Source organism: Cricetulus griseus, chromosome 4 (assembly GCF_003668045.3).
Source record: "Cricetulus griseus strain 17A/GY chromosome 4, alternate assembly CriGri-PICRH-1.0, whole genome shotgun sequence".
Classification (NCBI taxonomy): Eukaryota; Metazoa; Chordata; class Mammalia; order Rodentia; family Cricetidae; genus Cricetulus; species Cricetulus griseus.
The window spans coordinates 187,485,943-187,511,992 of record NC_048597.1 but is presented as its reverse complement, the minus strand read 5'-3'; the positions used below and the strand labels follow the sequence as shown (position 1 = coordinate 187,511,992).

At 37.8% G+C, this 26,050-nt stretch overlaps 1 protein-coding gene across 1 annotated transcript in view; it reads left to right on the top strand.

Moving 5' to 3' along the window:
• The first annotated feature begins 566 nt into the window (after window positions 1-566).
• The window catches only part of Hcrtr2 (hypocretin receptor 2), an 86,435-nt gene continuing 60,951 nt past the window's right edge, over window positions 567-26,050 (top strand). Inside the window, exon 1 of the mRNA XM_027411401.1 lies at window positions 567-789. Within this exon, the coding sequence (XP_027267202.1) occupies window positions 567-789 (223 nt within the window). The remainder of the gene's footprint in view (window positions 790-26,050) is intronic.

Genomic DNA, 26,050 nt, shown 5'->3' with positions numbered 1-26,050 from the left:
ACAACTGGGACAATGGATCCTGTGTTAACCGTGTGTTGACCTCACAGACATGTCCACAGGCTTATGCATGCCAGTGTATATATTATAGAAATTGCATGTACAACGGGTGGGGGGGAGTAATAGAAAAAACGCATTGGATTCACAAAGAAGCAGCTAAGGTAATCTCTTTACCCCCCTCCACTTTTTCCTTCTTCGGCTTCATCAGTCTGTCCCTCAGCCCTGAGGAAGGCTATGGGCTGCAGACTCACTGCTGGAAGGAAGAGTGATTGAGTTGGAGCTGAGGTCAAGGTAAATCTCTGCTCCCAGTCATTGCTGCAGCCTCCCCTTCCCTTTCTCTAGCTCCTCAGCAGCTTCTCCTGGTGCAAATCCCCTGCAAAGACACCGAAGCAGCCGCTTAAGTTGCCGGGCGCAGGGCTCCGGAGGCATTGGCTCAGGAACTTTTCACGTCATTCCCGGCTCCGGAGCCCCTAGTCGCGGCGGCGCAGCCTTTCCCACCGCGGATCCCGGTGCTCATGGGGCAGGCGGAGACAAGCTTGCAGCACTGAGCAGAAGAGGACCAGTCCGTGATGTCCAGCACCAAATTGGAGGATTCCCTCCCTCGCCGCAACTGGTCATCTGCTTCAGAGCTGAATGAAACTCAAGAGCCGTTTTTAAACCCCACGGACTATGACGACGAGGAATTCCTGCGGTACCTGTGGAGGGAATACCTACACCCGAAAGAATATGAGTGGGTCCTGATCGCAGGGTACATCATCGTGTTCGTTGTGGCTCTCATCGGGAACGTCCTGGGTGAGTCTGGTTTCGGGCAACCCTCCAGAAGGGCTGTCACCTCCCCTCCGCCCAGGCTGCAAGGCTGGGAGACCCCTCCCTTCTCCTGGGGTGCAAACAAAGAGGTCGCTGCTCTTGGGTGAGGTTTCTAATTTTTTTTTTTTTTTTTTTTGGTTAAGTTTTCTGATTTTACAAACTAGGAACGCTCTGTAGCATGGTTTTTGTGTTTGTCTGCAGAGAAAAGAGGGAAACTGTTTCTGTTTGAGAACCTAGATTACCAGTGCAAGGAGAGGGACAAGGACCTCCAGGTGGATTCACTGAGTGTAGGGGAATCTAAGGCTTCTGTGCGGGTTGGGTGGGTTTACTGGGGAAAGCTTGCATCCGGAAAAGAAAAAAAAAAAAATTGATGAAGTCATAAGGCCTTCTTGAGCTCGGTACTATGCCATTTAGCAAGGAGGCTTAGGCACGGGTCAAGAAAGTGGTGACGAAGGGGCAGAGTAGAGTGGAGGCTGAGGCAGGCAGAGGAGTGCGCTCAATCACAGAAGCGGGATTAAACAGAAGCTGTGTCTAGAACAGCAGGAGGAAGGTGGAGCGTCCAAGAAAAGTGCTCCGGAGATAGTCCTCATCACTCATTCATTCATTCATTCATTCATTCGTCCGTCCGTCCGTCCAACAAACCAATACATATTCACCCCCAAAGAGTGGTTGTTACCAGTTTCAGAAACATATTTGTACCAACTGATTCCTTTTTCTTACAATGAGACTAAGCTTAATGTCAGAGTCTGCCTTGCTCTGTGTAAACACAGGTTTTCTTGCTCGCTCATTACTGTTCTCCCCACAATTTCTGAGGTATTAAGTGAAGGGGAAGGAAACTATGGGGGCTTTGGTGGTGTATTCAGTAGGTCAGGAGGGGGATCTCTTTGAAGAAACGGAGCTTCCTTCGGGAGGCAGCTACGACTTAAATTGTGAATGGAAGGGGTATGCACCTTGATGAATGGAGAACAGGAGGCTTTTCAAATGCAGAGGGCAGTGTGGAGGAAGTCTGGTGAAAATGACAGGAGGAGGCAGGCAGCCTGGAGATGGTGCTGTCTCCCCAATAAAAAAGGGGGAGAGTTGAGTGACATGAAACGGGCTGGGAAGCTGGGCAGTAAAAAACAAAGATTGTGGCTGCAATAACAGACAGTAAGGAACTCACCGGGTTCTCAACACTACGACAGCTATACTTCTCCTCCAATTCACAGTGTTGATAAGCTGGCAGGATGTGACTGAGAGGGTCTCTTTAGAGAGAATGTGAGTCATGAGACAAGAAATCTCGGAAAACTTTAGCTTGCTCCTTATTATTTCAGGATATTTTGCTCTTTTGATTTTTTTAAATATTAAAAATAAAGACCATCTTCTTAGTCCACAATGAAAGTGAATGGACACCTGAGCAGGTGTGATTCAGCCTCCCGTTATAAGAATAAGTCTTTTAATGGTTGTGTCTCTCTGGGATCCCACCTTGTCAGCTTCAGATTCAGTGATAAACAGCACTATGAGCATAGCAGCAATTACTGCATTGGTCCATACTTATTGCTAAGTGAATGATCAAAATTGAACATGCATTGAGTATCTACTTTTGTGAGACCACTTGACATATACTCTATTGCTTAAATCTTAAAATAAACCACATTAGAAGATAAAACAATGATGGCTCATTAGAGGACATGATTCAGATTCAGTCCCATCTGTTCTGACCTCAGATCCAGAGTTCTCAATTGTAATTCTACTCTAGAGCTAGAAAGCATGTAGAGAATAGATTCTCTGTTCTGGGTTGTCTGCAAAAAGCCTATTGGATGGGTTCCCTTTTCTCCCCTAGACCCATGTTCACTGCCAGTAAAGTTCCACTACCACTCACTTCACAAAACAAAACAAAACACACACACACAAAAAAAAAACCTGCTTAGGAAGGGATGTTATTGCTCTTAAATTCAAGAAAAATATTTTTTTTAAGAAAAAGCAGGAATAGCTATAAACCATCACCATTTCCCTTCCCCAGTTTCATCTCAGGTTTAGTATTTGTGATGAATGTGCTCTTCTTTGATGTATTCCAGTGCTTTGCATAGACTCTGTGATGCAGTCTTCATGGCCTGATTGCAGAGTTCCCATATATATATATATATATATATATATACATATATATATATATATATATGGGAAGAGTAACATGTCTACACAAAGGCTACTTCATAATGTCAATGAAGACAGCACTGTCCACAGCCTCAAGTCTTTTAGTACCCAGTTCCATTCAGCTTAATAGAAAGATTTACCCAAAGAATTCTAGTCTCTAGACACTGACAGTTATTTCCCTGGGGACTGAAATACACCTGAATAACACTGAAATCTTCTCTGGGTGAACTGAAGCTCATGCTTTACTGACACATTCCCTGAAAGATGGTGAGGTTTGGGTTTGACATTTAAACAAATGAGCACCACCATTACTTACAGACTTCTTGATCTTTGATGTCACTGTCAAATCTGCAAAATGGATTAGAACATGAATTACCTTTATGCTTCATGGTACAAATAGCTCTATTTGGCATATCAGGAGAAGTGACACTACTCATGTAAAATAAAGGGATGCCACGTGTATGAAGGTGACATGGCACAGTACAGGCAGCAGATGTAATTATTGACCCTCAGGTTCATACAACATGTGCACTTTCATGTAGCTGATTGCTTGGAAAATATCAACCTTGTTGAACTTACAAATGCAAGCCATTAGCTAGAAGTCCTTTCTCTGACAATGTTCTTTTGTAAAGTGATGCAGCAGAATATTGTCTAAGCATAATAGCAAAAGTCTTGATCACTCAGCCCCTTCTTTTTCCTCCTGACAACCTCTCACCATCATTATGTCCCCACTTCATTATAAGGATGCTCCTTGCAGAGATAGAAAGCAGTTTCCTGGAAACAAAAAATACAAAGTCATTCACAAAAGGTACAATTACTGTAAATGGGAGTTGATGAGTGTTTGTGTTCCAGCAGAAAGTCATATGCATGTCTAATTATGGAACTTTAAGTCCTAGGAAGCAGTAGGTGGTAAGGTTCTATATCTTATAACTAAGTCTACTCATCTACTTATTTAACTGATATATTTTGAGTAATATTTTATTATGAAATTGTTATAAGAAGGAAAATGCTTTGGAACACTAAATTAAATAAATTAGATGTAATCTTTAGTCCTTATTCCTTGATAAGAAACTGGAGGAAAGATGTTTCTACTCAAATGTTAAATGCCCATGAAAATATTCAGTTCTCTGGCTCTCTTCCTCCATGTTCAATGATCTTGTTTCACCTGGGAAATTTCAAACTTCCCTATCATTACCTCAGTATGGAAAGAAAAAACAATCCAAACAAGGGACATTCACCTAGTTGTGCTTCCTGTCGTCTGTGTGTCTGCTATCCAGTTCTGAACTATCCAACTCTTTCCTCTTCTAATTACAAAGAAGTTGATAATAGTTGCTTTTAAAAAGTCATATCACAACTAATATATAGATAATTTCCCCTGATATAAAGAGGAATGTGCAAACATTATTCTGAAATAGTAAATATGGATTAATGTCATTTTTTTGTTCTCATTGTTCCTTTACTTCCACTAGTGAAGTGCTACCTCTTGAAGTTTGTAAGCATCTTCTGCTGCCATAGCCTTTCTTGATCTGTGTATCACTTTCAGACTTCTCCTCTCACCCCATTCCTCAACAGTGTTTCTCTAAAAGAAATGAGTAAAATGGCATTGGCCACAATACTCTCCCTTCCCATATCAGATCCATACACCCATCCCCTTGGTATTGTCTGCTTACTATTGCCTTTTTGTCTTTCCATGAACATTCTTCCTATTTTTTTCTCACAGATTACACTTGTTTGCAGTATTCTTACTTGTTTGTTTGTTTATTGTAGTTTCTGTCAGTAATTGGTCTATCATGAATAATGTTCTAAATAATTATTTATAATATGTTGATTCAATAAGGTTAACTACATTGCCACTTAAGGATTTAACCAATAAGAGTTAACTCAAATTCTATTCATCAGGTGGTAGGTAATGTAGTTGCTTTCTAGAGTTAATTTTTATATCCTAGAAGTGGTACTAGCAAAGCTACAGGTCTATTCCCAGCTTGCTTTGCAGTTAGGTTGATACAGTGTGATGTTATTAGATGAGACCCAATAATCATGGGCATGCTTGTCACATTATAGTTTGGTCAAAGAATCAGGATATTGTTTTCCTTAGTTCACTTTTGTCCTACCATGGAAACTTTAGGATATACACATCAACTTACCTGACAATCAAAGATAAAGGAAGATAAAGCCAAATAAATAAATAAGAAATCTAAAAGGGTGCTTAATTTAAAAATCAAACACAATGTCTCAGGTTTCTCGGATTTTTTTCCTGATTTTATTAGGAGATCATAACTAATGTAATTAAAGAATTTTCATCATCCAGGATCTTAGTTATGCTTGAAATTTTCCCATGCTATCATTCTAGTTCACTTAGTTCTCACTGGGCTCTTCACATTCAAGACCACCCTCTGCTGATGCTGCTTCTCTAATGAAAGAGAATCCCTCTGTTGTTTGATTCAGCATTCCAGAGTTCCTTGCTCTGCTAGGGTACTATATTTGATCAGTAAAGGCTCACGGGGATGGATCAGTCAGTAACATGTGACAAGTATGATTAGTGAATATCTCCCCTTCCTTTTCTCACTGTAAAGGAAAATGCAGACCATTTATTGAATACGTGAGCCAAGCCCATGTGCTAGGCTCCCTTCACATATGTTTCAATGCCACCATACAATCCAATTAAAATGCAGAAATCAATAACCATTTTAACAAATGAGGGGGGGAAACTGCAATTTTAACTAATCTGAAATTTCAGGTATGCAGTAAGTGGCAGCTTTAAGTCTCAGATATCGATTTGTGAGTATCCATGCTCCATCTTCTAGTACTTCACATGTCCTCTTTATCATCCAAGCTTGACTGGGGAAGCATGGTGGGAGGAAGGGAGCAGACAATGGCCCAGTGCCCTCCAGAGAGCTTTCAGTACTGTCCTGGCATGTTGTCACACTGTTTCTCTGACAGACTACACTTCTTCAGCTCTGAGGATGAGCTCACTTGATAAGCCAATCAAGGTCAGGGTAAGATTACATTACAAGAGAAAGTTTCAAGGTAAAATAGGTACTGCCAAAAATGCTTTTGCCTGCTCTGGGGAGCTGACTCACTGGGGAAAAATGTTAGATAATTATGGCTAGGGATTTTTCTGTTATTGAAAGTATTGTTAGACATAATGTAAGATTAAAAAAAAAAAACCACTTAAAGCCTGATGTAATCCAGAGACCCTTTTTTCCTTTTTCTTTGTTTTTAAACAGTCATGAATTTAAAATATTAATTTTATTAAACAGATCTTAGTTGTTATTAATTTGACCATGCACATTTGATAGATACTCTAATTTGCATTAGATTCCTATTGTTAAATCTGTTGCCTCATAAAAATCTAGCTTCTCAAATTAAGTGTCTGCTTTGTTCATTATTCTCGTTTAGATATCACTATGATTGAGTCTTTGCTAATTATTTGCTTTTAATAGTAAATGCCCAGAAATCATGTTTAATATTTATAAATTATTTGTTCTTAGAAAAATCTTGCTATACTTTTGTCTTCATTACTCATCAGAATACCTTTCTGAGGTAGGTTATATTTCATTTAAAAGATTAAAGTTCTTGTAAGTCACTCTGAAAGAAAAGCATGGCACTTAGAAATACCCTGTAGGTGTTTGCTCAGAGTGAGAACAACTGCCCATTTGCTGTCATTCCAGAGGTCAAGATCAGGAGCACAGTGACAAGTTCCTAGTCTTCTGCCAAACTATCTTTGATTCCTGAATTTGTCAGTACGGTGAGAACACATTCACATTTAATCAAACTCAATAACTTGTCAGAGTAAGACAAGGATTTCAATGTCTTGCTGTGAAGTAAGAAATAACTATAAGTCTTTGAAAGACCAAAGTCTCTCCAGTCATCAGTCTTTTTCTGAAGGCAGATTAACATGAAGATTTTTGTCTTAGTTATTTTTTATTGCTAAGGCAAAATGTCGTAACCAAGGCAGCTTAAGGAAGAAAGAGTTTATCTGGGGCTTACAGTTTTAGAAAGTGAGTCCATGACCATCATGGTGAGAAACATGGCAGCAGACAGGTAAGAATAGCATGGAAGCAGGAGCTCAGAGCTTATCTCCTGATCCACAAGCCTGAGGCAGGGAATGAGAGAGATAATAGGGGTCCTGAGGAAAAGAAACCTGAAACTTCACCCCCAGTAACACACCAACAAAGCAGCACCCCCTAATCCTTCCTAAATAGTTCCACCAACTGGGCCAAGCATTCAAATATATGAGCCTGTGGAATCAGTTTTCATTTAAACCACTTACAGCTGTTATTGGAATGAATAACCAAGTCCTGCCATAATAGCAAATAAACCCCAAATTTTTGTCCACGTGGTCCCACGTAAGTTTATTATTTCTTTTTTAGATTTTTAAAACTGTTTATGTGTGTGTGCCTTTGTGGGTTTATGTGCATCACAGTGTCTGGACAGGTAGCCTGAGAGGCCAGAAGGTGACGTTAAATCCTCTGGGGCTGAAGTAACAGGCTTATGAGAAGCTTCATTCATGTGATGTCAGGAACTAAACCCCAGTCCTCTGAAAGAGCAGTATGTAATCATAATCATGGAGCCATTTCTTCAGCCCTGTGTAGATAATGTAGCAAATAATGCAGGTTAGAAAGTCTGTTACATCCAATGACTCAGTCCAAGCATCCACTGTTTGTGTGTCCTATCAACTCCTGGCATTTGTGATAACCATCTACCAAGGTAGCATCTAATACCCCTGCCTCCTGGTGTTCATACCACGTCTCCTGAATATTCACATCACCTTTGCTTGGGTCTGGGTGAAAACAGCATCCAGAAGATGAGGAAGTATGCTGTTTCAAAGATTACATTTTCAAAGATTAGAAACTTTAGCTAGAATGCATGTTTTCTTTCTTCCTCTGAAGCAAGCCTACCTGGGATGGGATTAAACTCTCCATCTACAAGATAGAGAAAATGAAGTTTGTTAACAACTTTAGCCACCACATGGTTTCTGGGAATTGAACTCGACCTCTAAAAGAGCAGCCAGTGCTCTTAGCAGTTGAACCATCTCTCCAGCCCTACTTGACTGAATTTTAATAACTCAGACTCAGAAGCAGAGTTTTTCCATCCAAAGCCCCATGTCAATATTTGGTCCCTCTGAAATACAGAATACACTTTGGTTATTTTAAGCAATTAGGTTTCAGGTAAGTAGATGTATATCCTAGTCTCCATGGTATGACAAGAGTAAATTAAGAATAAATAAATACAAAAAAAAAAACGAGATTCTTTAGCCAAAATATGATTTGACAAACGATTATTGAGCCTCATCTAATAACATCACATTGTATCAACATAATTGCCAAGGAGGCTAGGAAATGTGCATGTCTGTCACAGGAAAGGTATGATACTCAATGACATTTTAATTTGCATAAAGTCAGACTAAGGGAAATGAAAGAAATTCAGTACTCAGTGGCATAACCATAGAGTTCGCCAAAAATATTGAGAGGTTTGATGTCAATTACTGTATTAGGACTGAGGGTACAAATAAGAAATCTGAGGGGCGTGCACCCCAGTTTAAGAGACAGACATATAAACCATTTCAATATGATACAGCAAGAGCTCTGGTGGGAGAGTGTATATAAAGAAAAAGAAACCTATGAGAAATCTGGTAGGCACCCTTGCATGGTTAGGTAGAGATCCAGGGAAAGAAGACACCTAAACTGAGTTTTAATGAGTGAATTCAAGTTACCCAGGTAAAGAAAATTGGGTAAGGATGTTCTAACCAGAGAAAAAAATGTAAAATCAAAGAGACATGAAGTAACATGGACTGCAAAGAGAATGATAACAACTGGTAACTCCTGAGTAAGCCCAGGTAAGGAAAGACTGGAGAGAAGTCTAAGTTGTGCTGATGCATGAACCAAGAACAACCTGTGCGTCATACCTAAGATCCAGGAGTCTTAGTGAACGTTTCTCTCTAGGTTGGCAATGTTGTATACTTTAAAATTTCTTAAAGCAACAATAGCTTAAAAACTTTTGTTGTTCTTGTCTCATAATGAAAAACCAGCAATGATTAAAATTGTACTATCCCAGGTATGTGTGATGACTCAGTGGGTAAAAGGACCTGTCCCTGCCTCCTGCCCCAAGCCTGATGACCTCAGTTCAGTCTCTGCACCCCATGTGAGAAGAAAGAACTGACTCCCACAAGAGCTGACCTCTATGTGCACAGGGTGTCAAGTTCAACATCCATACACAAATACACATCAGCATGCACACAAGAATAAATAAACATGATGCTGTTATACAATTGTAATATTCTTCTCTAGATTTTCAAGGTGTTGAGTTTCCCAAACTCAAGGGGATATTTTTAATTATTACCAGGGTGAATGAACTAACCTTTAAGAAAGCAGAAATCCAGCACTTGACAGTAAGACCCAGTTGCTGAAAACAGCAGACACTTGTGTCATGGAGCCTGGAGAAATCAAGCTGCTGCTGACCTGGAGATTCACCCCCACTGGATAGCTTTCATAGTGACTTCATAGCAGGTAGAATTCCTGCTACTCGGGATAGAAAAAAACAAAGAGCAATCTTATCCAGCTGAGTGTTCTAGTGATGAAGTCCCACCCCTGGTAAAGGAGCTATTGCTAATTTATAGCTATAGGGAAAGAGATCTTTACAAGTGTAGGCCCTGAAAAGTTGGCCACATTCCAATACATGCTCTGACAGCCAGGAGTATATAAGCAGCACAAAATGGACTTTATGAGTTTATTAAAAAGAAATCTGAGGACACAAAATTGGGCCATTATAGAATGGGCAGTGGATCTGGAAGGAGTTGGGGGGGAGGAGTGAATAAAATCAAAATACAGTGTGTGAAATTCTCAAAGAATTTAAAAACTTTTAAGAACACAGAAAAGAGAAATACACGGGTTGTTTTTATTTATTTGGTTTTGGTGTTATGACTGGAACTTGAATCCCCACAAATGACAGAATATAAACTCTATCACTAAAAAGCTTCTCAGGCCTATTTCTGTTCTGTGTTTTAAGGAAACATACATATCAAAAGAATTGTGTTATAATTACTAAAGCAATGATTTACAGGTACCATTTAACCATTTCTCCCCAGCAGTACAAGCCCTTCTGCATTGCTTAGGGACTTATACCAGGAAACTATCTTGCTCCTCTAGGAAACTTTCAACTGAAATAGTTGAGGCTTTTTTTTTTCAAGTAAAGTACACCAAGATCTTCCTAAATAATATTCTATATTTCTGCAATATCTGAGGTTGCATAATGTGCCAAACCTTCACTTTAACTATCTTTGTTTCAAAATAATCCCTACTTGCCTTTATGAATCTACAGATACACTTGAGTTCTGTGTTCCAATTGCATGATGAGAGCTGAAACCGAATGTCACCATGACTCTAGCATCCTGTCAGGAAAGCACATCCTTACTAGAGAACAAGGTGTTTCAAGCATGCCTGTAGAGGCTTAACTTGGGAAAAACTTCACTATGTACCCGTGTCACAGTTAAATCAGACTAACTGTGAACTTTTGCTGAGCAGAAAATAGAGTAGGAGAGATAGAGGGAGGGAGGGATGGAAGGAGGGAGGGAGAGAAACTGAAGAAGTAATTAGAAACAACTCAAATGTTCAGGGCTGTAATTCCAAGCTCCTGTTAGGTGTAATTGTCACTCTACACCTAGAGAAAAAGGAAAACAAAAAAGAAAAATCATACTTCTGATGAAGAATAACCCCAATGTTGATAATTTCTGGATGACTCCAAAATTATTTTAATGAGAATAAGAGAAACAAAAATAACACTCTGACTGGCTCTGATTCTTAATTTCCTGATACAAACACACACACACACACACACACACACACACACACACACACACACACACACACACACACACACAAACCCAAGTTTCAGTTTTGTCCCAGGAAGGGTATTCTCACTAAGTCTAGCAGATATAAAACAATCAGGACAATGTTTATTGTTTATTGTTACCAGACAGTGAACTACAGTACAATCTGTAGAATTAGATTGGTGGGGTATTACACTGCCTTCATTACATAATTCTCCAACAGAGAGTTTGTAAGAGCCCAACTTAGTCCTGTAGTCATAAGTATGACAAAGCTTCCCTAGGTGTCAACATTCAGTGTTAGAGAGTTAGTGGTATGTTAGATTTCTGAGTAATTTCTCCTTCCTAAACAGTGACTAGCCTTTTCATTCTGTTCTCCATTTTTATTCTTGATACGCATATGTTAAGTCTACACAAATTGAAAGTATCCCTGGACTTTAAGGAACACTTATTATGTGTTATGTATATTTTCTTTTCGTAGTAACTGAAAGGGTCTTGAATTTTACAGTTACCATGGGCTCAGTGATCTTTAATTAAAGAGGGGAGGGAGTGGGAACTGGGATTGACATGTAAAACAATCTTGTTTCTAATTTTAAAAAAATCCGTTGGTGCCAAATAGGCATAAGATGCTCCCAATGAAGTCTCATTGTGGAAAAGCAAAGTAAAACAATGAGACAACATTGCAGTTACTAAGATGACCAGAACCCACAGTATCTACGGTACCAAATGCTGGGCAGGATCACTGAGTACCTATTCATTGGTTCTAGAGGGGATGAAGAGGGAAAGACAAAAGAAGGGGTAAGCCAGAGATGCTGTTTTCCCTCTTGGTAAAAGGACCTCTCACAATAACTTTACTTGCCAAATGTCATTAGCAACAATCGAACCCTCTAAAGATTATTGGTTTCAAGTTATAAGAGCACATATTTATCATCCAAGTAGAAACAAAAGCAGCAGAGCTTTATAGAAGACTTGGTCTTATGTAGAAGTGAGAGACAAACAGAAAACACAATGTCTTGTAGCAACATGGTGATGTTATAGGATTATTTAATTTAGAACTATTTCCTTTTCTTATTTCATTCAGCAAATATTTATTGAACACCCACAACATGCAATCTCTTTTATTACATTTTTGTAGAGGAAATAGAAAAGTTAATGAGACATGATCCTTACCTACAAGGAATTTCTAATTGTATGTTTGAGTCTAAGCTATAAATAATAGCCTGTAGAATGGCAGGTATTGAAGAGGGAAATGCTAAGTCAGAGTATATAGCATATCAGACTTAGCATACATTTCACTGAAGAGGAAATATGTAACATTTGATTTTTGACATGGGAGTATAGTTTTGAAAAGTTCTACGAGTGCAAAAACATTCCATTACAGCTGGTAAAGTAGTAAATGTACCATAGCTTGAAAATACATAATAATTTTATATAAACATTGCCAAAATATTGATTCAGAAATCCCAACAAGGCCTTGGTTTTCATATGCTTTCTGATAAATTTAGCATAACACTTCTTTTGATTCTTTGAATTGCTTCTTTTGTTGTTTTGTGGGATTTTTTTTTTCTGTTTCTTGTCTGTAGCTTTGGCTAATGGTAGATTGAAAAACAAAACTCCTGCCATTTTAATATCTCATTAAAAAAAGACTTCAAATCAAAACTAATCAGAAGAGATAGGGAAGGACACTACATACTCATCAAAGGAAAAATTCATCAAGAGAATATTGCAATTCTGAAAATTCCCTGGAGTTGTTTTTAAATGACTTTGTTCTCAAATGTGAGAGTGTTTGTGAGGAAGATAAATTTGTGGCATGGTAAGAATGAAGATATGAGAGACCTGAAACTGAGAAACCTACCCAGGATTCTTCAGGGCAATGATTATTATGGTAAAGTACACACAGCACAGCAGATGAATAGAAATAAAATGAAACACGAAAGTACTATGGAACTGGAAGTTGGCAGCTCATCAGATATGAGCTTAAAAAAAGAGAGAAAAGGAGCTAAAAAAGTACCTGATAGTTAATAGAAGGTTTTAGCCAAAGAAAGTATGGTGCTATCTTACTTTGTCTTTTCATTAAGGAGACAGGAAATCTACAGAGAAAATAAAGTGGTGGGTAGAAGAAGAAGAACCTTGGCAAAGAGTTTGAATCACCATTGCTAGAGGAATATCCACATGGTGTCATCTAGCTTCAAATGAGTTTCGCTCACCATATGCCATCAACAGTACATTCATACTCTATTTTCTTTTCCTGTGGTTGTACAGTGTATACATTTTATATCACAGACATACATTTGATTCTTACATAAGCTGAATTGTAAAAAATACATAAACTAGATAAATATGTTTATTTATTTTTAAATTATTCTTTCATTAGCAAAAAAAGTAATAGTATTCTTGTCATTTTCTTTCTTGTTTTTCAATAACATAAACTCACCAACAATTTCATGCATGTGTTCAATGCATTCTGATTACATTCACCACCTATATTCTCTTATGCTTTCCATCTCTCCTAGCCTACACGTCCACTTCCTTCTTCTATGTTATTTTGGTTTGATTTTGTGACCCACTTAGGTGAATCAAGACTGTCATATGTGCATGTGTGTGGATCTATCCACTAGAACATAGGGTTCATCAAAGACTACACCACTGAGGACAATGATACTCCTCCCAGTATCCATCAACAGTCGATAGATAGTTCTCAGAGAGTGATGTGGTCCCATAATCCCTTCCACTATCCATGACTGAATATTGAGAGGCCTAGAACAGAGAACCACAGCTGCTGTGAGTTGATAATCATAGCATCTGCCACACAAAGAAGATAGGCTTCAAATCCTTCCTTCTAATCATCTGGTTCTTATATTCTTTCTATTTCCTCCTTTGTGATGTTCACTGATTCCTGGAAAGGTGATACTGGTGTCTCATTTAGAGCTACCCACTCAACAGTGATGTATTCTCAGCTCATTGAACAGCCAAGATACTTTGCATTTGCAGACACTGTTCCAAAATGGAGCTTCTCTGATCAAGGTTGAGAGCAACCCTTATCTTAGGATGTAAATATAAATATTTAGAAGGCAGTATAAAACATGTCCATTTTACAAGATAACAATGGTAAGTTATCCCTAGTGTCTATGACCTCCCCAGTCATGAATATGTGAATTTCCAGTAACAGGCATGAAGTTTGTCTGAAGGAGCAGGGTATGGTTGGTTAAGCCCATAACGATCATATTACTGTTGTTCTAATGGGTACAACTTGCCTGGGAGGTTCATCCTGTAACACTCTAGATTAACTGATGAGTAGTATTGTTCATGACTTTTATCCCTTAGCTGTCACATAATGTTCCAAGCTTTACAAGAGCCATCGAGCAGATATGAAGCTTCCAGATCAGTTCCGGTTTGATTTCCCTATCACTTATTACAAAGGTGTGTGGTGTCTTCACCAGTAGGGTCTTATCATCTATTTTAGGTGAGCAACCAAGACCAGTGTCCATAGCCTATGCTGTTTGGAGGTTTATAGGGCATTTCTGATAACCAACTCATACAAAGGTAACTTATACCTCACATTGGGATTTTCATTTGTTCATCTGTGGCTACTGAAATTAGCATTAGCTACCCATGAAAAGTACCCACATTCAATTAAAAATAATGCTTAATTTAAAGAGATGAAGATTTCTTTTTTCTAACTGTTTCTTCTATCTTTAGGTTCAAGTTACCCCTCACACTCACCTCTTCCTTTATTCTATCCCCTGGTCTTTCCTGTTTAAAGCCTACAATCACCAACTTCCCTCAACTCTGTTTTCATTTGGAATGTGCTGTACTGTTCCCACTTTGTTTTGGGCAATTCTCCACCATACTCACTTCTCTTCTGCATTTTCTTCAGCTCCCCCTCTTGCTTATACACCTTTGCCCCCAGTATTTTCCTTTACATTTTCATTTCACATGTGTTCTATTAATCCTTTCCTGCTCCTTCCTTCACTACCCTTCTCCATATACCTGGTAGGTGTAATTGTCACTCAGCACCTAGAAGAAACACCTGTGAGGGATTATCTAGATGAAGATTAGCCTCCAAGAAAGTCCTATTGATACACTAATTATGTGGGAAGACCCACCATAATTGTAGGCAGGACCATTTCCTGGGTGGGGATCCTAGACTGCATAAAATGTAGAAGGCAAGCTGAGCACTGGCACGCATACATTAATCCACTTCGCTCTGCTCTTGAATGTGAATGGAATGTGATCAGCTCCCTGAAATTCTGTTGCTTGTTTTCCCTTCCACGATGAAGTGTGACCCAGAACTGAGAGCCAAGTAACCTTTTCTTTCATATGTTGCTTTTGTCAGGATATTTTAACAGCAACAGGAAAAATAAATAAGACATTTATTTCTGATTTCATGACCTATAACTGCACTCAACCCCCCCAATACATTTAGTACAATATTTTCCAGTTCCATTTTTTTTGGCCAAATATTTGTTCTTATAAGGCTGGATAAAGCTCCACCATGTATATATACCATTTTTTCCATTGCTCTTTCCTCTATTGGTTGCAGTTTTTTTTCTATTTGCAAATAGAGAACATAATATATATAGAAGTATAAGTATCTTTGATACAATAGAGGATCCACTGAGAATATGCCCAGGAGTGCCTGCATCAGTTTACACTACCATTAGCAGAAAATATGGGTTCCTCTTTCTTCACATTCTCACTAAGGGTTGTTTTCTTTGTGATGGGAATTCTGACTGGAGTAAAATAGACACTCATAGTAGTTATAAGGATAGTAGGCTAAGGATGTTGAATGCTTTTCAAAATATTGGCACATTGTGCAACTTCTATTAAGAGCTGTATGTTCAGGTCATTGACCCATTTGTTGATTGGCATGGTTTGGTAGGTTTAATTTTTTCAGTCCTTTATATATCTACCCTCTTTTTGGAATACATGTGACAAATATTTCCTCCCCATTCTGTCTGCTGTCTTTTTACTCTGATGGTATTTTCCTTTGCTGTGTTGGAAATTTTAAATTAAGTGGAATCCTATTTGTTAATTCTTAAGGAGTTTCCTGTATTATTTCTATTCAGGATTTTTTTTTTTACCTATCTCTATATCTTGAAGGGCTTCCCTAGCAAGTTTTCCTCTAGCAATTTCAAGTTTTAAATTAACACCTTTGATCTACTTTGAATTGATTATTGTGCAGAAAGAGAAAAAAATCTATTTAAATTCTTTTCCAAATGGTTCTCCCATTTTAACAGCACCATTTTTTTGAATAACTCATTTTTTCCAGTGTATACTTTTTACAAGTTTGTAAAATCGGGTGGTCATAGCTGTCTTGGATTACAGCTAGATCCTCTATTGTATTCCAATGGTCTACATATCTATTTATTGGCTGATCCCATGCTGTCTTTGTCACTATGATTCCATTGTATACTTTGAGGTCAGTTGCATTGCTAGCAGTGTTCTTTCCTGTTGAGAACTGCTTCTGCAATATGTGGTCTTTTGTGTTTATACATGAATTTTATGATTTTTTTCTAGTTCTGTAAAGCCATTTGAATTTTGAATGAGTTGTGCTTAATCTGTAGATTACTTTTGTAGTATAGCAATTTCCACAATACTAATCCTGTCCACCCAGGACACACAATGTCTTTCTACCATTTACCATCTACTTTGTTTTCTATTTTCAGTGTCTCAAAGTGTTTTATTGTATAGGTCTTTCACATCTTTGGATAAGGTTATTCCTGAGTATTTTTTAAAAATACTATTGTGAATGAAACTTTTTTTCCTAATTTTTTTCTCATCAAGATCATTGCTAATTTTTGTGTGGTGGTTACTGAAAGTGATTATCATATCAAAAAATTAGTAGAATCTGTGTAGTATAGAATCATGTCATCTACAAATACAGGTAGCTTGACTTCTTTCTTATTTTTTATTTCTGTTATATTTTTATTACCTTTTGCTATAGCTAACACTTTAAGCATTGGATTGAATAAAAGTGAGCAGAGCATAGTATTCTTGTCTGATTTCATATTTTAGAGAAAATTCAATTTTCTTTACATAGTATAATTTAGGCTATAGGTTTGTAGTATATATCCTATATTATGTTACCATATATTCTATCTCTTTCTGGATACACCAGGATGTTTTATCATGAGGACATACTAATTGCTGCCCAAATCTTTTTTCTATATCATTTGAGATGGTTATTTAATTTCTGCTCTTAAGTCTATTGATATATTATATTACATTTATTGACTTTCAGATGTTGAAATTACTTATGTTCCTAAGGTGAAAATAAATTGCTCATGATATATGATCTGCTTATTGTACTTGTCAATGCCATTTACAAGTATATAATTAAGAATCTTTTCTTTGTTCATCACATAAATTGATTGGTACTTCTGGCATATAACTTTTGGTTGCATTCACTTGTAAATTATCTGCCTCTTATAGGTTTTCCAGCTTCCTGAAATATAAGCTATCAGAGTATTCCTTAATGATTTTGATTTCATTGGAGTCTATTAGAGTGAATCTATTTTCATCCCCAGATGTAATATTTTGGCTCCTCATTTTGTTTTGCTTTACTTAACAAGGATTTTGTCAATCTTGTTAACCTTTGCAACATTCTGGAGTCTTTGATTAAATCAATATTTTGTTCTTTTAGTGTTTATTTCTTTATCTTTTGTCATAATACTATTTATTATTTCTATTTTCTACTGGGTTTTAATTTGGCTTCTTCTGTTTTTATTATATTTTATTCATTTAGTGTGTATATTTGTATCTGTGTATATGTGTGGGTGTATGGGTATCATAGTACCCATGTCAAGTCAGAGTACAACTTGTATAGTCAATTTTTTTCCTTCTACCATATAATGAGTTCTGGGAATCAAACTCAGGAAATCAGACTCATGCTTGGTGACATGCTGAGCCCTTCTTGGTTTTCCTATGTATATGCATTTCTTTAGACAATAGAGTTGAATTTTTCTGGTCTGTTTTTGTTTTAAAATTTTCAAACAGTATATTTTTGGTGATCTTTTTTCCCTTCCACTAACTCATCCCAGATCTCTCCTTCATATTCACCCAATTCCATATTCTTTCCCTCTCAAAATAAAAAGCAAGGACAAAAACACATCCCACAAAGAAAAAGCATGCAAGAAAAGCATAAAATAAGAACAGAAACCATACAGTCAATTTTGTGTTAGACAACAGTTCCTGAGCATGCTGCCTTACCTGAGTGTAATTGTTGTACTGTGTGTCACATCAGAATACTGGCTTTTTCTTGCCAAGCAATTGTCAATTACAAGAAGCATCTTTGTTATAGGGATGGGCAGTCCATTAGCTTCACTTCTCAAGGCTAGGATTTCGCCTGATTTATACTTCTGCAGGTCTTGTGCATGCTATCAGAGTCTCTCATTAGCCCATTTGGGGGGAAGGTGTCTGGAAAGCACTGTTTCCTTGGAGTTACCTTTCCACCTCTGGCTTTTTCAATCTATCTGCCTCCTCTTCTGCATAAATTTCTGAGTTTTGAATGAAGGAGGATAATACAGATATCTCATTTATGAGTGAGATATCTCATTTATCTCACTCTCTACATTGCCCAATTTTGGGTTTCTGTTTTAATTACCAGCTACTGCAAGAAGAAACTTCTCTAATAAGGAATCAGAGATGCACTGATCTATGGGTATAGCAGTATTCCATTAGTAATTGTTTTATTATTATGTTCATTTAGCACAACAGTTCTCAACCTATGGTTTGTGACCCCTTTGGGGATCAGATATCCTGTATATCAGATCTTTACATTACAATTTGTAATAGTAACAAAGTTATAGTTATGAAGTAGCAACAAAATAATTTTATGGTTGGGGGGTCACCACAACATAAGGAACTGCACTAAAGGGTTGGAGCATTAGGATGGTTGAGAACCACTAATTTAGCTGAAAACTTGTAGATTATCCACTAGGGCTCATTACTATCTAGTCTCAGGTTCTTGGCCTAATCAGTAGTGTAGGAATTAGGTTCCATCTCATGAAGCAGGACTTAAACTACAGCCCAACAAAAGTGGTTGGTTACTCCTGTAACGTTTGTGTCACTATTGCAGCAGTGGGTATATCTTGTAGGCACAGTGCTATTGTATCTCCTGGGTTTCATAACTGGGTGAGATCTATGTTTACTTTTCTTCCCTGGTTGTGTGTACAGCTAGCGCCAATAGGGATGAAGTTTCTAGTTGAATACAAGCTCAGTTTCTCCATTCATGATGACAGAAGTAACAGAGTCTTTTCAGAGTCAGGCTCTGGAGGGTATAACCAATATCATTAGCAATAATTTGCAATTTTTAGTAGAATCTTTGGGACTGCTTTGGTCAATAACTCAAAGTGATGTAACTCATTCCTGATACTGGTGGTTTTATTTAGTAGCATATAATGTCCAGCTAATATACGTACTCTCTCACTCATTATATGGTAACTATATTTAAATTCTATTTATCAGTGTATTTATTTTGGTAAGCTTCTATAATAATAGTTTTCCATATGGTTTTCTCAAAGACCTTAGTATTAGTTGTCCCTCTCCATATCCTTTCCTCTATCCTGCACTATAACCCACTCCAAAATTACAATCTTCCTATTCTAATTCATAGTGTGTGTGTGGGTGTGGGTGTGGGTATGTGGATGTGTGCTTCCATATGAAGTTTTTTCAATTTTTGTGGAGAACTATGTTGTAATTTTGACAAGGAATACATTGAATTGAATTTGTATATTGCTTTTGGTAAGATGATTATTTTCACAATGTTAATCCCACCAATGCATGAACATGGGCAGTCTTTCTATGTCTCTTCAATGTCTTTCCTCACATGTAGTAAAGTCTTCACTTGCTTGATTAGAGTTATCTCGAGATATTTTTGAGATATCTTTCTTGGTATGTTTGTCTTTTGTATAAAAAAAGACTACTGATTTTTGTGTGGTTAGGGTGGAGATGTGGAGAATCTCTCCATTTCAGACTCTTTTATTTTACCATACTCCTGCAGAGGTCTTCAGACATTCAGCTTGGGGACTGTTGCTCATATCAGGAAACTTTCCCTCATTCTGCATTCTGGCATGCTTTTGCTAGAGTTCCAGTCTCCTTCTTGATTGGGCAATGGCAGTGGGTTTGTTTTTGTTTTTGTTTTTGTTTTGTTTTCCTAAAACTCCACGATGTCTGTCCTGATGCTTGTGCTCCACTTTTCTCTCCTGGCATGCTTCCTCAATGCAGCCTCTGATTGGCTTTTCAGCGATGCAAACTCCCTCTCCTGGACTCACAGTGACTAGTGTCTGGAATACTTTACCACAGATACTTGACAGAGTCTAGCTCATCAATAGCAGCTTGGTGTGGGTGGTGGTACAGGCTGGTTTCAGTATGGAGAAATTCTTTTTGTTCTTGTTGTTGTTGTTGTTGTTGTTTTTATATTTACTTTTTCTTTTTATTTAAATTAGAAACAATCTTATTTTACATATCAATCCCAGTTCCCTCTTCCTCCCATCTTCCTCTGCCCTCCACTGACCTCCCTATCCCATCCCTCTTCTGCTCCCCAGGAAGCACGAGTCCTTCAATGGGGAATCTTCAAAGTCTGTCACATCTTTTAGCGCAGGGTCTAGGCCCTCCCCTTTGTGTCTAGGCCCTCCCCTTTGTGTCTAGGCTGAGTGAGCATCCCTCAATGGGGAATGGGCTCCCAAAATTCATTCATACACTAGGGACAAATACTGTTTCACAACCAGAGGCCCCATAGACTGCCCAGGTCTCCTAACTGACACCCACATTCAGGGGGCCCGGTTCTGTCCTATGCTGGTTTCCCAGCTGTCGGTCTGGGGTCCATGAAAGGTCAGCTGTTTCTGTGAATTTTCCCAGCCTAGTCTTGACCCCTTTGCTCATCACTCCTCCCTCTCCGTAATTGGATTCCAGGAGTTCAGTTCAGTGTTTAGCTGTGGGTATATGCCTCTGCTTCCATCAGCTTACGGGATGAAGGCTCTAGAATGGCATATAAGGTAGTCATCAATCTCATTATAGTGGAAGGACATTTTAGTTAGTCTCTCCACTATTGCTTAGATTCTTAGTTGGGGTCATCTTTCTAGATCCCTGGACATTTCCCTAGTGTCAGATTTCTTTTTAAACCTATAATGGCTCCCTCTAATAAGGTAGCTCTTTTCTTGCTTTCCTCTATTGTAGAAATTCTGGATTAGTCTCATTCTGGTTTCTGTAGACCATTCTTTTATTTCTCAATGATAGATTTTTTTATTTTCACTTTCTTCCATCACAACTCCCTGTGCACAGAAGATTCTTCTAAACAGCCTTCTTCTTCTCCTTTTATATTTACTTCAGACTTGAAAGAATCATCTTGAACCATGTACTTTAAAAACATCCAAAAAACCAGTGCTAAATCCATGTCAGAAATCTAATTTCAAGCCCATACTTCAACTCTTGAATTCCAGGGGCTGGAGACTTAGGAATTTGCACTGTCTACACCCTTACAAGATAAAAATTCTTGCCATAGGAAAGAGGTACAGATGTACGTCCGAGTGTTAGATGGCAGATGACTAGAAATAAAAATGTTTCCACATAGAATGAAATTTGATTATGCCAATAGTTAGCAAGGAAAGAATTTGAGACATATTTGAAATGAAATTGGGCTAGAAAACAAGGAAATGTAACAAAAGGACCAATAGGAAAAGATGGAGGAGATAAAAAATGTTAAAGGTTATCAGGGCTCTAGAAACTTCTTTGGTATGAAGTTTGAAGTAATATTCTTGTATCACAGTTGTAGCTGCAACTGTGGATATTAACATGCTCTCTAATGTCATAGTCAATCAACATATGTTTTATTATACAACAACACAAGAAAAGAATCATTTCATTGCAAAATGAATTAGTAATACAAAATTTCTTTCAGTATTTTCCACATAACAAGTCTGTTTTGCAAAATTAAAATAAAGTCATTCCATTTTGTTGTGTCCTTTGAACTATTAAACAAATTACACACACACACACACACACACACACACACACACACACACACACACACACAATGCTTTTGCAAATTAAATGCAGTTAATCAGTTAAGTCATAGAAAGAACTGAAATTATGATATGAAAATTAAAGGGGTGTTGCCATCAAAGCCCCATGGAACCCGAGCTCTGAATCATTCTTAATGGCTCTCATTTATTAAGTCATGACTTTCAGCAGTCGTTTGTCATATATTGGGATTACAAGAAATTTGGAAAGCATTAAAAATTTTCAACAATAATTTTAAAATGTGAAAACATTGAAAGAATAACTGAAGGTGACAAATAAAAACTTGTCTAAGGATCTGGCCACACCAAGATTTTAGAAATGAAAATATCACCCAAAGAGTCTTAATTTATTTATGTTCTAAAGGAAGGAACAAGATCTTGACAAGCTCTACCTAATTCAACCTTTTTCTTCAATATTTTCAGAGTTTGTTAACAATATTCCTTCAAAGGTAGGCCTTTGAGAAATATATACTATCCTAGATTTATAACAGTTATACTTAAGTTAGAGAATTACTTTGTTTTAAGCTAAATAAACTCATTCAGATTTCAACACATCAAATACTCCTATATATTGCATATATGCCATACATATGTATGTATATATAAATGTTTCTGTGTTTCTCTACACTTTAAATGTAGTATAGAGAAATGCCAGTACAATTAATAGTATTTTTAAACTTTCTTTTTATTTATTCTTTGTGTCAGTCATATCATGCATCTTGATCCCATTTATCTCCCTGTCCTTTCCTATCTACCTTCTGCCTTTGTAACTCCTCTCCCAAAGTAAAATAAAATTTAAGAGAAAAGGAGAGAGAGAGATAAATAGAGAGAGAAAGAGAGAGAGAAGAAAAATCTTATCATGGAGGCTGTAGTATGACACAGTCCCATGGTATACACTTTAGTCCATATATCTTTATTTGCAATCGTTCATTGTAAAGAATCACTGGTTTGGTTTAAGGCCTCTAGTTTATGCTACACTATTGATATTGGGCCCTCACTAGGACTCCTCTTGGATATCCTATTGTTGCCCTGTGCTGTCCAAGCAAGGCCCAGGGCCCATTCTCTGGAGTACGGCAGCTAGTGAGGTGTTGGGTCAGCTGCCCCCCCCCCCCCGCCCACTTGCCACAGGAGCGAGGGGAAAAGAGGGGAGGACATCTCTTCCTCATCCATACCACCACATGGCAAACCATTCTTTCACACAAAATGCCAGCTGGCCATGCTCTCTCAAATAGGGTCAGCTCTTTTGTGTAAGGTATAGGAGCTGCTCTACTGAATGCTGCAGTTAGTGAGGGACAGGGCCAGTCCCCCCTAGTGTTGTAGCCAGTGAGTGGCAGGGACAATTCTGCGTAGTCCTATCCTTTCGAACTTCAAGAGACATGGACATCAATACAGACCACAGTTACTGCACGGCCACTGGCCCACTTATGCACCCTGGTGGTAGCCCAGACCCAGATTTCACCATGATCCCTGGTGGCAAGCAAGCTGCCCACCGCAGCAGGCTCCTCATAACTTTCACCTCTTCAGATCTGCCTCTGTCCACAGGGCATGGACCATTCTGTCAGAGCTACTAGCCACTAGCTGACCAAAATTAACCACAGAGGTTTTGAAGGACTGAGGATAGACAAGACAGGAAGTAACTAGAGAGTCATTTTCTTCCAGAATAAAGAATGGACAGAGAAAAGAAAAAATGTAGACTCAAGGACAATATAGAGCAAAAAAGTAAATGAAAGTACAATAAATCAATAAAAATGGACTTAAACAAAACATTAAAATATGAAATACCTCAGGAAGAAAAAATCAATGCAAGACAATAAAATGAAAAGAAAAATATAAGAAAATGACTTGACTTTTTAAGTGAATTTAGATAAAAGTATCATGAGTAATATAATGTGTTAAGTTTCCTTGAAGATAAAACTAGATGGCATAGTTTAAATTAAAGACATCGAGAAAAACAACATAGAGGATAAAAAGGAACAGATCCACATGTTCCCAAAATGCCTAAAACATCTAGGAATTTCCATGTCCACTCTAGCATAAGAATCTAGTGGCTTTGTCTTCCTAGCAATCATGTCACCTCTGCTCACTTTTTCTTGCTGGTGCTACCACTCCTTTAGAAAACAGTTCCTTCACTGTACTCTGTGGAAGGGTGATGAAGGTGCAGACACCCAGGGCAGACTTGACTCACTCTCCTCCTTTCCTCACCCCAAGAGATCAGAGATCATCCAAGAGGAAATCACAGTGTGCTACATTCTCATAAATCTGTGAAAAACCAGTGCACATTTTTTCTTGTAGAGTTTTGCTACTATGAATTATTAGACCTAAAGATGACCAAGACATTTTTCTTTTCTATTTAAAAGAAATCACCTATAGTAGTATAGTAGTGCTCTCTAATGAATGTCTGAAGCTCCAGAAAGAGAAAGTATTTCTTGTGTGTACATATTTATATAGTAAAAAAAAGATTTATAAGTCAGGTACAATAGAAGAAAATGAAAAAGCAGATGGAGGAGGAAGGGGGAGAAGAGGAGGAGGAGGAGGAAGAGGAAAACTTATCAAAGATCTCAGCATTAATTACTAAGTCAAGAATTTTCATCCTTTAACTTAAAAAGAGATACTTTTGGATTCTCTTTGGCTTATCTTAATTTCTACCACTTACACAGTTTTATTTAGAGATAATTATAAAGTAAAATTAAAATGTTCTATACATAAGTACTGAGATTTCCATGACAATAACCCAATAATATTGACTTCTAATTGGCTAACAAGCCAGTAGAATATACAACATTTATATGTTGGGCAAAGGAGAGATTTTTCCATCAGGGTGGAGTAGATTAGGATGCTTTGGAGTTTTGCTATGTTACAGAATGAAAGAATTTAAACATTAACTAAAATTTTCTGCTCATTATTGGCAGAAATTGGCTTCAGATAAGCAAAAAGTGAAAATTGAAACCATGACACCATGGAAATATGGTCATCACAGTGGAGGCCCATGGGAACAATTTCTGGAGATTAGAGGGAAAGCTCATTCATAGATTTAGTCAGACTAAGGCTTTTCTACCTTAGGTTTGGATGAATATACTTCAAGGTGATAAGTCAAATGGGAAAAACAGTGTGTTACTTTGATAGGAACAAAGAAAAAAAGGTGAGGGTGAAGAGACAAGGAAGGTAACTAAGAAAACTTGAATTTTCCCTCTACTAATTTGTATTTCTGAGGGACTTAAATAAATATGTCTAGTGTATGTGATGGGTACACTGGAAGAATGGTTTTTCCAGCCTCTGACTGATAAATGGAAGAGATTAATGAGAGACTATTTCATAGCAGACTTCTTGGTATTCTGACTCTTTTGATATTTTTTTCTCCCACTTCTCCCATGTTCCCTGAGGCAGAGATGCAAGACCTATGATGGAGATGCATCCACCGGGGCTGGGCTTCCCACTATTCATTGATATCGTCATTGTACTTAGTTGTGGTTTGCTGTGAAGGTCTCTATGTGCTGTAAAGAGGAGCTTAAATAATGAAGGTTGATAGCTACACTTATCTGTGAATATAAGGATAAAATTTAGAAAGTAGTAAGGAATTGTGCTGGTCTAGCAAAGTGACAGTAGTACATTCTTTTCTAAGGTCCATGACCTCACTAGACAGGAAGCTGGATAAGTTTCTAGTACCCAGTACAGTTTCCTTCCTGTTGAGTGAGCCTCAAGTCCATGCAGACAGCTGTTGGTTACCACCAATATATAAATGTTACTTGTACTTTTGAGGAGATGGTGCCATGCTGGTCATTGTTGTGGTTCACTGGTATTGCATCTGGGTAAGACTATTAGTTGCCTGACTTGACAACTTGCATAAACTTTCCGGTATCATAGTCACTAGACAGCAGGAAGCAGGCTTTAAGGTTAGATCCAACTCAAAATGTTTAGTGTTCCTTATGTTTGCTCCAAATAATTACATTTGTTTTATTTTGAGAAAAATTGACTAGTAGATATAGTTTGGGGATAATTTCAAGATGAGAGGAATAGAGCTTCACTGTAATTGAGGATTTGACAAAGATACCAAGATATTGTATTAAAATTCTAGGTTTTCCCTATTAGAGTGAGTGAATGAAATGAAAAATTCATAAGAAGTTTTAATGAGTCAGTGAAAAAATCTAAACCCATCAGAATGCGATTCACAGAACACTACCAACTGCTCAGTACCTGAATGAATACATCAAAGAACTATGTATCTTGAGTTCCAAATGTAAGGGAAGATAGGCACAGGGATTGAATCCAGGAC